We start from the raw sequence: 14,795 nt of genomic DNA, 5'->3' as shown, positions 1-14,795 counted from the left end.
TTTTTAAGTAAATATTATTTTAAAATTCATTTTCTTATTTTTAAATTATGTTCTTATTTTTAAGTTAATATTATTTTAAAATTCATTTTATTTTTTAAATAAATGTTCTTATTTTTAAATTAATATTATTTTTTAAATTAATTTTCTTATTTTTAAATTAATTTTCTTATTTTTAAATTAATTTTCTTATTTTTAAATTAATTTTCTTATTTTTAAATTTATTTTCTTAGTTTTAAATTAATTTCCTTATTTTGAAATTAATTTTCTTATTTTGAAATTAATTTCTTTATTTTGAAATTAATTTTCTTATTTTTTTAAATTAAATTTCAGATTTTTTTAAAAATTATTGTTCTTATTTTTAAAATTAATTTTCTTTTTTTAATTATTTTGAATCATTTATATTTTACTGATAATTTTCTTTTTTTAATTTATTTTATTTTGAATCATTTATATTTTCTACTGATAATTTTCTTTTTTTAAACTAACTTATATTATAATAAAACATTATTTTTCTAACATGCATTCAGACACGCAAGCAACACTGTTGCTATAAATGAAAAACTGCAAAGTAGGGTCACCCCTAAAAAAAATAACCTTTCAAAGCCAGTCATAGCTGGTTACATAACTTTAAAAAACGAACTGGGATACACTCGCTTGTGAGGCACGGAGAAGCAGCTAGTTCTGACTCAAAAACCGGAATACATTAATACATTAACACCTTTGCCTCGGTTACATCCATTTTTACGTGTGTGTATAGTAAGAAAAGTTAATTTAAGTTCAATTTAAAGTTTATGTTATGCTACGTAGTGTCACAAAAGTATAGCGAACCAAACGTGTCGCCGCCGTTAGCCGCTACCGTCTGTCTCGAGGGTAAGAACTGTTACTTTGTGAGCATAGGTGGTCAATTAAAAGATGTTTTTTCCATTGTAATATCCTATTTTAGGTGTTTTTTTTCAGAGGGTGGGAACGGATTAATTACAACATAAATAGAAACGTTAAAAAAAGAGGGAAAAAAAACTACCCTGCAGGAATAATTACGCTGACATGGAAAGATGACATTTTAGACGCTGTTTTAAAGGTCGCCACATAATAACCGCAATCATCGTACTTTTAATTCTGCCTCAGTCGTGGGGAAAAGTTTAATACAAATTGAAATAAAAAAGTGAATGTAAAATATACTGTTTTGTCACATTTTAACCTTTAACGCATTTACTTATACACATACTTTAAGCATTTGAGAAATACATCAAATAGTATTGATGAAATACTTCCTTTTAGAAATTTAAAATGAAAACAGAAAGATAAAAATGTGAAAATTCTAAAATTAATAAAAAGAAAATGGAGTAAATATGAAAATGACTAAAGATAGCATAAACATTTTTACACAAAAAAAATTGAATATAAAAGATGAAGGCCTTTTTATTTCAATGTTATGTTTTGACCAATTTGAATTTGGAATTTCTAATGTTTGATTTTTTTTCTTGATTATATTTTCAAATGTAATTTTTTGGGGGACGTATTTTTCGATTTAATTTTCTAACGTATAAATATGAACGTTTTTACATACCCTCCAATTCTTTTTGATGTAAATATTTTAAATGTAAAATCAGGCATCATTGTTTTAAAAAAAATAAGAAATCATAATAAACACAAATTTTCTAATACCCATTATTTCCGATTTTTTTAGGTAAAAATTGTCCCTAAAACATTCCTCAAAAAGGAACAGAATAATAAGTGTATTTATTTATTTATTTAGCTACAATGTGACCCCTGACAAAAAAAAAATATATTTTTTTAGGCAAACTTGACCAAAAATGTTGATTTTCCTATGAAAAAAATCTTGCTTACCTATTTCCTCTGCCTTTACGGTAATATTATGCCAGCCGGCAGTCTCGCGGTCCAGAATTTTGTCCAACGTGATGGCGCCCGAATTGGGATCGATGTGGAAGATCATGTCCTGATCGGTGGCGCGATCAATGGAGAACCTGAAAAAAAAATCAACGCAATATAAAACAACAACAACAAAAAATGCGGCTGATTTTTACGACCAAATTTGGCAGGATTCACAACAATCATTTTGTGTCAATTGTATTTTATGTATTTTTTATAACAGCACTTATCCAGTTCGCCACAGCCAAAACTATCAAAGTGACCTATTTTTGTATTTTTATAGTTTTATGACCCACACGAGTTGGGTGAGTAAACATTGTACATTAATAACGTTACTTGCATTAAATCGTCCATGCATGTTTTTTTCCATGTTTTTCATACATGCAAATTGGACAGGTGTCTCAAACTTGTGCCTCGGGGGCTAACTTTGGCCCGCGGGATGAAATTTTGTGGCCCACTTTTGACAGAATTGTAGCAATAATGCCTGTTAGGAAAAATATACATCATTTTAAATGAATTAATTGAAGGAAAAATGTTATGGAAAAATAATGGGTTATTATTATATAATTATTTTTAAAAGAGAAAATTATCAGTAAAAAAATATAATTAAAATTGAATAAATTTAAAAAATAAGAAAACTAATTTAAAACAAATTAGAAAATTTATTTAAAAAATAGGAAAAGTAATTTAAAAAATAAGAAAACTAATTTAAAACAAATTAGAAAATTAATTTAAAAAATAGGAAAAGTAATTTAAAAAATAAGAAATTTATTCAAAATAATAATAATAATTTAAAATAAGACAATTAATTAAAAATAATAATATTAATTTAAAAATAAGAAAATTCATTTTAAAAATAAGACAATAAATCTAAAAAACAATACAATTAAAACACTTCATGAAAAAAGTGTGCCCTTGAATTTTGTGTTTTATTTCTTCTGTGTGGTGATCTCATGTATTTTAACTTTTTAGCTGCCATGGATGGCAATAGATGCCCAATGGTTGCAAGGATTGTACATCTCTTGCCATCAAAAAGGGCTTCCAATTAAAAATAAAATCCCTCTTACTAACTACCACAACACATACATCCCACTAACCTTTGATCAAATCTCCACCCTAATCAACCCACCCCCCTTTCACGATCACTTCCCATTTACCCCAAAACCCATTTTTCCGCCAATCCTCCTCCACCCAACCCCAATCTTTTCCTAAAACAAACCTCCTCCCGATAAAAGCCTCTTTGTTCTCCCCCCACCCCGCCACACACCCAAACTACTCCCCCATCCATAAACAAGGATTTACGCTCTAAAAATGTGACAGCCGTCTCTTTCCCCATCCTCGCCGTCCCTCCGGGATCATTTCTTTTGACAGGTGCAGCTGCCTGCCAGCTGTTTGATTTACCTGCCGGAATACGCGCGCCATGCTTTTAGCCGTTTTCATGCGGGTGGCAAAGCACCCGGGAAGGCTGGCAATAAATCCTGCCACTCTGTGTGTTTCTTTTCCGCCTTTACTCGGGTTGCATTAAGACTTTGTGTGTGTGTGTGTGTGTGTGTGAGGCCATGAGCTTGCCAACTTACCCGGTCGCTGGCTTTTGGCCAACCCTCCCTTCTACTTAATCACCCATTCATTTGCCAATGCGCTCATGTAACATACCCACACACCCACCCACCCACGCACGAACGCCGTCTGGGGCCGCCGCTGCCGCCGAACGACAACGCCGCTAGTGTGTCGTACTTTATTACACCTGGAACCTGCGCGCCTCATACATTTTTAATGGAGGTAATTTGCACGGGAGCCCCGCGAGCGCCGCCGCCGTCTCGGCCCTTATCGACTCACCGCGCCGGCAATCGCTCTTCCGGGGGAACGCGCGAAGACGCCGAGACCTCGCTACGGGAGATGACTCGCCGATACGCTCTCGCGTGGCGCCGCCGTAGGGGAGAAAATAAAAGGACGCACGAGAAAAGTGTCGTCCGTCGCGCGCTTCCGGGTGAAATCGGTCGCCCCGATGGTGATTTATGGATTTTTTTTTAAAAGCCCGTTTTTTACAAAGTGAATTCGGTTCCTGTAAAAATGGGGTTGATGGTGGTTAAGGCGGAGCAAGAGAATCTTATCGCATTGTCGTCATTATCTGCGGCACGTGGCGCCTTTGGAATCCTCCTTATTGACGTCAAGGGGGATTATTAGATCTATTTCTGTAATTATTTGTGCAAATGTGTATCGGCAAAAGGGTAAAATCAATTCTGATATAATTATGAGCCCAAGTGACGATGTCAGGGAATTCTAAAAATAAATAGATCTAAACCCCATAAAGACCTGATGTCTGCGTATGTTAAATTACTATTTTGTACACACATATATATACATACATACATACATACATACATACATACATACATACATACATACATACATACATACATACATACATACATACATACATACATACATACATACATACATACATACATACATACATACATACATACATACATACATACATACATACATACATACATACATACATACATACATACATACATACATACATACATACATACATACATACATACATACATACATACATACATACATACACGTATGAACCGCTTTATCCTCACAAGCCTCGCGGGGGTGCTGGAGCCTATCCCAGCTAACTTGATGAAAGAGGCGGGGCACACCCTGAATTGGTGGCCGACCAATCACAGGCCACAAGGAGACAAACAACCATTCACACTCGCACTCATGCCTAAGGAGTACCCGGAGAAAACCCACACAGGCCCCGGGAGAACATGCAACATATTTAACTACAATTCAGAAGACTGAAAGCTAATATTTCATTTTTTTTTTCATTTTGTGCATGTCATCTTAATACCTAAAATATTATCATCTAAATTAAAAAAGGCAAAAAAAAAATCATTTAATTTTCCCTATTTTTACCTTTATTAATTTCTTTTGAATCAAACATTTAGAAACATTTTCCCCTTTTTTTTAAATGTTCTCTGAACAAATACATTTTAAAAAAAGACCAAAACAGTCCCTTCTTTTTGTTCTATTTTAAAAACAAAAACCCAATGATAAAGATTTCATAAATCAATTTATTTGTCTACTTCCCTACTTATTAATGTTGTTAACTACTGATTTTTTTTATCACTTAGTTATTATTGATCAATTATTTATTTGTCTGTTTATTTGTTATTGTTATTAGTGCACTTTTTGGTGAAAGCTTTAAAGCTCATTATACATCTAAATTTTATTTATTCTATAAATCTCATTTTATTGTCATTTAATGACAATAAAAGAATTCAAAAATATCAACCGCCAACCTTTCCCCCGCCATTAACGTCCCCAACCGTCCAAACCGCCTCGCGACATCAACGCCTCGAGTTCGATCTCCCCTTACCTGATTGGTTTATTCTTGACGTCCGGATCCCGTGCGGAAACGACGCCCACCAGCGCGCCCACTTTGGCGTCCTCCTGCACCTCCAGGACGGCGCCGGCGACCGGTTGGAAGAGCGGGGGCTCGTCCACGTCCGACACGCTGACCCGCACGATGGTCTGGTCCCGAAAGGAGCCCAAGTCCACGAAACGAGGGTCCACGTGCTTATTAACGGCTTCCACCACCACGTTGTGCGTGCGTTTGCTTTCAAAGTCCAGCGGCTGGCGAGAAAATAAATAAAAAATAAATAAACAAATAACAAAAACAAAATAAAACAAGTTGTGGCTGTCAAAGACCCTCATTAGGAAGTTATTGAACAAAAACAGTGGCAAGCGGATTCATGCCGCTGTCACTTTTTATGAAAGAAAAACGATAATGGTGCATGCCATTTCCCACATGGAATATTAGATCATTTGAGATAAAGGTGGGACGACATCCTCCGCTATTTTTGTTTATACTCAAACAGAAATGGATTGTGAAGCATGAAAATTGGAGGCGAGTTATGATAACATTTTTTGGGATCACCATTTCGATTATTTTGGGGAAAAAATACTACTTTTTTTCTTTTAATACTAAATTGCTGCATAATCAGTTGTATGTATTGCTATCTTAACTCAGTTTACAATAGATGTCCAATCTATTTGAAGTGGGAAGCTTGGCAGTTAATAAACATTTTATTCACTCCCAACCTCCTATTTTATTTCAAAGGGATTGGTCGCCCTTAGTGATAAACACATTGGCTGTATCTTTACCGAAGGAAGAACACATTTTTCATTCATTTTCTACCGTTCACGGAGCTAGAAGTCCAATCTATGTGAAGTGGGAGAGTTGGCAGCAAGTGAACAGATATTTTATTCACTCCAAACCTCCTATTTCAAAGGGATTGGTCGCTTTTAGTTATAAACACATTGTCTTTATCTTTACGGGAGCAAAATTTTTAACTCCTTATCTACCATTGACTGTGCTAGATGTCCAATCTATGTGAAGTGGGAGAGTTGGCAGCAAGTGAACAGATATTTTATTCACTCCCCACCTCCTATTTCAAAGGGATCGGTCGCTTCTAAAGAAAATCACATTGGCCGGACCTTGACCGGAGCACAATTTTAACTCATTATCTACCTTGGACGGCGCTACAAGTCCAATCTATTTGACGTGGGAGGGTTGGCAGCAAATCAAAAGATATTTCGTTCACTCCCAACCTACTTCAAATGGATTGGTCGCTTCTAGTGATAAACACATTGGCTGTATCTTGGCCGGAGCACATTTTTAATTCATTATCTCCCGTTGACTGTGCTAGATGTCCAATCTATTTGACGTGGGAGGGTTGGCAGCAAGTGAAAAGATATTTCATTCACTCCCACCCTGCTACGTCAAATGGATTGGTCGCTTCTAGTGATAAACACATTGGCTGTATCTTGACCAGAGCACAATTTTAACTGATTAACTACCATTGATGGCGCTGGATGTCCAATTCATTTGTGCAAGAACTTCATCAAAATAATCACTTTGTCTACAAATGGTTGCTAATTTGACTTTTTTTTAATCAATGAAACCTGGAAGTCTAGTTGAGTTCAACATTGCGCGGAATAAATTAGAATTCAAATCCAAATCATTTATTTGCCTTTATCCCCCCCCAAAAAAGAAGAAAAACGGAGGCAGATGGAGCCCGTTTGCTCTATTAAGTTATAATCTACGCTCGTTACGCCAACGAACCCCATTGGGCTAATTATTGGCTAATTGTTTGGATGTGTTCCAGGACTGAAATCTGTAAAACGCAACTGTCAAAACGGCAACCGTACGGAACAATAATACGGGGAAAGCACGTGGAAATAACCCATCGAAAGCCAAGTAAGGTTTAAAGTGAATTGAGGAGTTTCATCCAGATAATAGAATTATTTGCTCACCTTTTGACAATGATATTGGCAAAATAAACGGGTCCGTCCCACATGAGATCTACAGTAATCCCTCGATTATCGCGTCTTCACTTATCGCAAATTCACTACTTTGCGATTTTTTTTCCACTATTAATAATTTTTAAAAATGTTAGTTTTCTTTTTTAAATTTCATAAAAATCCTATCGCGTCTTCACTTTTGCAAATTCACTACTTGGCGATTTTTTTCCGCTATTAATTATTTTGAAAAAATATATTTTTTAAAGTTCGTAAAAATCCTATCGCGTCTTCACTTTTGCGAATTCACTACTACGCAATTTTTTTCTGCTATTAATTATTTAAAAATATTTTTTAAAGTTCATAAAATTCTTATCACGTCTTTACATCGCAAATTCTGTACTTTGCGATTTTTTTCCGCTGTTAATTATTTAAAAATAGTTTTTTAAAAGTTAATAAAAATGAATAAATATATAAATACATTAATTAATACATAAATAGATAATAAATAAATATATAAATACATTAATAAATAAATATATAAATAAATTCATTAATAAGTAAAAAATAAATAAGTAAATCAATAAATATATAAATAAATCAATAAATATATGAATAAATAAATAAATACGCGTTTTGCTGAAATACATATACATATACCGTATTTTCACGACTATAAGGCACACGTAAAAGTCTTAAATTTTCTCCAAAATAGACGCGCCTTATAATCCAGTGTGCTTTATATATGGAAAAAAAATTAAAATGTGTCATTCATTGAGGGTGCGCCTTATAATGTGGTGCGCCTTATAGTCGGTACACATACACATACACATACACATACACATTTACATAGAAACACTTGGATGTTTTGGACACGTACCTTCTTGATGGAGACGACAGCTTCCTGCGTGACGGCGTCAGTGGTCACCTTGAAGAGCTCGCCGCCTTCCTGGATCAGATAACTCATGTCCGTGTTGTCCCCCATGTCCGCATCGCTGGCGATGACGCGTCCCACCGGCGTCCCCACCGCCGCGCCTTCCGACACCGTGAACTGGTACATCTCTAGCGGAAATGCCACGAGAGGAAAGACTTGTATGAGGAAAAAACGTGGAATTCCTTCACCCGCATATTTCCTTCTCATCACGCCGGATTAAATTCCCAGTCTATCGCGACCCCGGCGAGGCTTCCTTTCGCAAACATGAGACGTAAAAGTCATGAATACAGAAATAAGAAAAAAAAAATGTGCCAGGCATATCGAGTTCAATCCGGGCTGAAATAATTCAGATGGAAGTCAAGTAGAAAGACAGAAAATGGGATTTTTATGGTTGTCTTCAATTTATAAAGCAAACCAGATCATTTTTTTTCTACGTCACGAACAAACGGGTTGATTGGCAAATTTGTTGTTTAGAGCCAAAAGGGAAATTTGATTGGACGGGCTCACCTAAATTAAAATAAAGCAGCGAGCCTATTGACGGAAAAGCCATCGATAGACGAGTCTGCCTTTTCATTATTTCAGTCGATATGTTTGCTATTTGGAACGTTGGAATTTGAAAGTCATGATCTCATTCTGCGTGGCTTAGCAACAAAAAAACTGGCAAAATATCGAGTTCCTTGTTTAAATAAGATTGACCACGCCATAATTATGTGCATATGAGTGGAAAAGATCCTGATCTGAGGATTGGAAAAAGCAAATAATGCATTTTATATATATAAAGGTAGAGAAAAGAACTAAATAAACCCAGCATTTCAAAGAGGAATAGAAACACGACATGGGGGCGGCCATTTTGTGCCTTCAGGTGATAAAAAATGTAATTTTCTGACCACATTGGACAATGACCTCATCTAATTCAGAATAAAATACAGATGTTCCTCTACTTACAAAATTTAAAAAAGGGTCCAGAACTAACTTTTCTTTTAAAAAGCAGTATTTTATACTTAAATACTCCAATTTGTTCCACGGTCCTTAAAAAAACATTAAATATTCCAATTAGGTGTATAAATATGTGAGAAACACATAAAATGACAGAAAATGATTAATTAATGTATTCTATTTTCTATTTGTGCAGGTTGCTCTTCAAATAAAGAACAAAGTTGCATTAACTACGCTCGAAAAACTAACTAACCAATGGGAAAGCAACTAACTCTACCACAACAGATTAAAAATAAATAAGTAAATAACGGATGCAGGAAGTGTATATTTTTCATATCTTGGGCCAAAAAGGTTCCTGTCGTAAGCTGTATTTTTCGTATGTAGAGGCATTTGTAAGTAGAGGCATTTGTAAGTAGAGGCATTAGTTAAGTAGAGGCATTTGTAAGTAGAGGCGTTTGGAAGTAGATGCTTTTGTAAGTAGTAGTTGTAAGTAGAAGTAGTTGTAAGTAGAAGTAGTTGTAAGTAGAGGCATTTGTATGTAGAAGCATTTGTAATTAGAAGCATTTTTAAGTAGAAGCATTTGTAAGTAGAAGTATTTGTAAGTAGAAGCAGTAGAAGCATTTGTAAGTAGAAGCATTTGTAAGTAGAAGCGTTTGTAAGTAGAATCATTTGTATGTAGAAGCGTTTGTAAGTAGAAGTGTTTGTAAGTAGAAGCATTTGTAAGTAGAGGCACCTTTGTATTTTGAATGCAAACATCGACATGTGTCTAATCCAACATGTCGCGAAGCAAGACTATGGCCTTGTCTTTTCTACCGACGGCTATCAAACGCACCCCTCTAACCCCCGCGTTTCAAAGGCTCGCCACGAGATCTTTTCAGACATCTACGTCTTTCTTGATCTCAGTCGGTCGCACGGCGTGTCGGGCACTCACTCTGCGGGAAACGTGGCGGGTTGTCATTAACATCCGTGATCACTATGGTCACCGTGGTGGAGCCGGAGAGACCGCCCAGTTGTCCCGCCATGTCGGTCGCCTTGACGACCAGCTCGTAACGATCCTGCGTTTCGCGGTCCAGATCGGCCACGGCCGTCATGATGATCCCTAATGATAGGCGGGGGGAAAATAGGGGAAAGAAATACCCACATAGTCAGATGACAAGCTTATGTCGGTACTTATAGATGTTGGAATCTCCTCCCCAAACATCATCGGGCGACCAATTTCACCTCAACATGATTGTGTCACCTTTGCGGGTGTGCGTGTGCATCACTTTATGACACTGAAACGGAATTATGGATTTCACGGAACTGAGAATGTAATAAAAAATTGAAAAAAAAACATAAGCTGCTATTATAAAGTGTCCGAGTACTGCAATGAAAGAGGCTTTACATTTCTACCGGTGTAATTTCATTCATTCATTTTGCTGTATCGCTTATCCTCACAAGGGTTGCAGGGGGTGCCGGAGCCTAGCCCAGTCAACTACAGGTAATAGGTGGGGGAAAACCTGAATTGGTGGACAGCCAATTGCAGAGCAGAAGGAGACAAACAACCAATCAGTTGTAACTAGGAACAATTTAGCATGTAACTTAGCCTAGCATGCATGTTTTTGGGGATGTGGAAGGAAACTGGAGTACCCCGGGAATACCCACGCAAGCCCGGGAAGAGTATGCAAACTCCACAAAGGTGGACTGACCTGGATCTGAACCCAGGACCTCTGCTGTAAACAGTATTTTTTTCATTTAATTTTTTAACTGTCTTGCTTTACTATGCCTTTAAGATATAATTTATTTTGGCGGGGGTTTTCATGGGATTTTAAGGACTTTGAATGATCTTGTGTTGAATTGTGTTCTACAAATAAATTTTCTTAGCCATGCCTAATTGTTAATGTCGCAAGTCCATTAACGCCAATTTGATGTCCAGTAAAAACACTAACACGTTTTTGTGAATTGTTGGATTTATAGGGGCTATGAAACTTTACATGTAAAAAACAAATTCGAATCTGGCCATCTTTTTCATAATATTCCACCCAAACCACTGTATCAAGAAACACTTCCTTTTTTTCAAGATTTTTAGCCCTCTGCAAACTTCAAAATTTCAAGAACGGCCATTCATTGAAGGTGCGCATTATAATCCAGTGCGCCTAATAATCCAGTGCGCCTTATAGTGCGGAAATACATTATTTTTTCCCCAAACCGATACAGAAAAATGACAATAACTGTCTTAAAGTGTGAATTACTTTACATATCGCGTCAGTCTGACCTAACGTGACATTTGATTATGTTTTGACCGATTCGTTTATAACATAATATTCGTTTAGGTCATTTTGTTGCCATTTGGTAAGTCATCTAAAAGAGCATTTTTAAAGTTCAACACTCTTGCTCAGCACATTGTCCTCCTTGTTAGACCTGCTCTCCACTAACCCCGACAGTCTCTTACTTTGCACCCCTAATCCAATTCCCTCGGAGATTACCCACATCGGAATTTAGCACGCCGCCCGCTTTCCCGAGCACTTGGGAATACAACTCAATGATTCAAGACGCCATTAGCCCTTGACCGCGTCCTAGCGCTAACCCCAATGCAGCGCACGCAGCGAGGCAGTTAAGGAGACGACATGCGTCTTCTCTCCCCCCGGCGATTCATCAATGGCGCTTCGGGAATGCCTGGAAATGGAAGTGGAAACCCTGATCAACATAATGGCGGAGATTTGATGCAGATGAGGCTTTTATTCATGAAAAGCCGTCATTTTTCCGAGTGTGATCCACAATCCGATGCTGGAATATTTCCCCAATTTTATCGGTCGTGACCATGCACACCAATGGTGGAATAAAGCTCCAGTGCGCATAATATTAATTTGATTAAACAGACCGAAGACATTCTTATCATTTTTGTGTCGACGGGAAAGTGTCTGATTGGGTTTTGCCTTTAAATTCACTTCACTGACATCGATTGATTGGACAATGCATAGGACGTTTTTTTTAGGGACTCTTAAATTGCTTTGACTTGGATTCCGGCAGATGGCGATCATCGAATCAACTTCCGAAAATACTCGCATTATTGTTTAAAAATACTGTCGCTCTGTTTACCTTATAAAGAAATTATTATGCTTATTTGTGCAAATTCTTACGCAGTTGTTTTGGTTTCCGATCCGTTCGGGTCACTTTGTATGCTTATTTGTGCAAATTCTTACGCAAGTGTTTTTGGTTCCGATCTAATATGAGATTGATATGGCAGTTGTTTTTTGACCTTAACGGTGTTATTCGGTTAGCTTATGCAATTGTTTGAATCAGATTACCTCAAATGTTTTGATTATGCGCCGACTAAATTGACAGAGGAAGACGCCGTTTTGTTAGAATCATCCTGGACGAGGACGAGTCGGGAGTGATTTTCCTTGCAAGCTGTAGCCAGAGTATGTTAATGATGTCTCCCTGTTTTTATTAAAGTGTATTGATAACAAACCTATCACGAATAAATCGACATACGAGCTCAGTCCCACAACGAATTAAGCTCGTATCTCGAGGTACCACTGAAATTTAAGATTTCTACATTTTGGCAACAAAAAAAAGCACTTGGAAACACCCGGAAAAGTACTTTTCTTGTATTTCTATGGTCGGACAGAGTAACCCTGCGGGGTTGTGCCACACAAACTCTTCTGATTAGAGGAGCGGCACTTGAGGAAGACGAGCGATCCTGATTCTAATTTGTTAACCGTGACAGAGAACATTGCCTGCAGGAATGGCTCGTGGCGATGGCCGCCGTCTTATTTTCAGCGGGTCTCAAGACAAACACATTATCTCCTCAAATGCAGCAATCCGTCCAGGAAAACGTCCATACAATCAGTCGACTCATTTATTCCCCATGTTGCCTTCTTAATGTAACACCCATTTGGAAAGAGGGTCTTTAATGCAGCCGTCGCTAAAGTCAACATATTTCACGGCATGGCTATCATTTCCCATGATGCCTTGCGCTTGTTTTGTTAAAGGCTTCGGGGCAAGAAATCAATGATGGCCAACTCGTTTGGTTAAATGAATCAAAGTCATTGGGTCACATGTTATAGAGTGACTTGTTTTGGTCAATTGCTTTTATGGTGTTTTTTTTTTTTGGGGGGAGGACACAAAAGTGATTGGCTGTGGGAATTGTGGCCTCTTGGCTTTAGGTGGTTTCGGGTAAAAAAAAATAGAAAATACACGGTCATTATTTACCTGTGTGTCGGCCCACGGTGAAGAACTTTTCTCCGTCCAGGACGCTGTAGACCACTCGGGCGCTGCTGCCGTACGACGGGTCGTCGGCATCGGACGCCGTGATTTTAAGAACGGACGTTCCTGTCGGCAAAGAGAGACAATTTTTCATTAGGGCTAGAAGTTTGTTTCAAAATTACTATACGTCTCACTAACGTATTTTCCGTGATATAATGTGCACCTTCAATTAAATTTTTTTCATACATAAGGCGCAGCAAATTATCAGACGCAGTAGCAGTCGTAGTAGTAGTAGTAGTAGCAGTAGTAGTAGTCGGGGATTGTGTCATACATCCACTAGATGGAGATATTGTAGGATGGAGCTGTGTTAAAATAAATTTTATACAATAATTAATCAATATTGATCTATATAAAAGGCCCACCGGATTATAAGATGCAGTAGTAGTAGTCGTAGAAGTAGTAGTAGTAGTAGTATTAGTAGTCATGGTAGTAGTATTAGTAGTCATAGTAGTAGTAGTAGTAGTAGTAGTCATAATAGTAGTAGTCATAGTAGTAGTAGTAATAGTAGTAGTAGCAGCAGTAGTAGTAGTAGCAGTAGTAGTAGGAGCAGTAGTAGCAGTAGTAGTAGTATTAGTAGTCATAGTAGTATTAGTAGTCATAGTAGTAGTCATAGTAGTAGTAGCAGTAGTAGTAGCAGTAGTAGTAGTAGCAGTAATAGTAGCAGCAGTAGTAGTAGTGGTAGCAGTAATAGTAGTAGCAGTAGTACTAGTAGTAGTAGCAGCAGTGGTAATAGTAGTAGTAGTAGTACTAGTAGTAGTAGCAGTAGTAATAGTAGTAGTAGTACTAGTAGTAGTAGTAGTAGCAGTAGTAATAGTAGTAGTAGTACTAGTAGTAGTAGTAGCAGCAGTAGTAATAGTAGTAGTAGTAGTACTAGTAGTAGTAGTAGTAATAGTAGTACTAGTATTAGTAGTAGCAGTAGTAATTAGGTAGATTTTTGTGTAGATTCCTGCAACGCTTCAACTTGTATCCTCATTAGAATACTTCCAACCCAGGACTGCGAGGCATACATGCTAAACACACGCTCACCGTGCTGCAATTATATCTCTAAGTGAAAAAACAACAACAACAACTGGTCATTGTTGTTGTTGTTTTTTTCTGATCTAAAAGCCATCCACGACCAAACCCTGCTATTTTCCCGTCACAGTGTTTCGGGGTATTATTTATATGCAGTGTTAGATCCAATCGTTTAGTCACGTTTTTAGCGAAAGCTGAGCCCCGGGCGTCCCGATTTCAAGGTTCTTCACCACGAGCTGAGAAACAATAGCGCTTAACAAAGCATGTTTTCGGAATGGGAATATATAGGGTAAAAAAAATGGTGAAGACGGACACTCTCAAGGACAAAGAGTCAGCTATTGTGGCTGTCACTGCGGGTAATTACTGACAGCTGGTGGTGTCCGCCAAAGGTCAACGTTGTAGCCTTTCCCGCAGCCCTGTCAAGCCACCGTTAGGCCGGCGAATGGCT

General features: G+C 37.3%; 1 protein-coding gene across 1 annotated transcript in view; it reads right to left on the bottom strand.

Moving 5' to 3' along the window:
• Nucleotides 1-14,795, bottom strand: part of cdh22 (cadherin 22) — a 64,597-nt gene that overhangs the window by 25,996 nt on the left and 23,806 nt on the right. Inside the window, exons 4-8 of the mRNA XM_077602223.1 lie at nt 13,280-13,399; nt 10,017-10,184; nt 8,096-8,277; nt 5,291-5,547; nt 1,849-1,985 (exon numbers count right to left, since the gene is read on the bottom strand). Of these exons, the coding sequence (XP_077458349.1) occupies nt 1,849-1,985; nt 5,291-5,547; nt 8,096-8,277; nt 10,017-10,184; nt 13,280-13,399 (864 nt within the window). The remainder of the gene's footprint in view (nt 1-1,848; nt 1,986-5,290; nt 5,548-8,095; nt 8,278-10,016; nt 10,185-13,279; nt 13,400-14,795) is intronic.

Source organism: Stigmatopora argus, chromosome 6 (genome assembly GCF_051989625.1).
Source record: "Stigmatopora argus isolate UIUO_Sarg chromosome 6, RoL_Sarg_1.0, whole genome shotgun sequence".
NCBI lineage: Eukaryota > Metazoa > Chordata > Actinopteri > Syngnathiformes > Syngnathidae > Stigmatopora > Stigmatopora argus.
The sequence above is the reverse complement of the archived record's forward strand: the minus strand, read 5'-3'. Positions and strand labels throughout refer to the sequence as shown.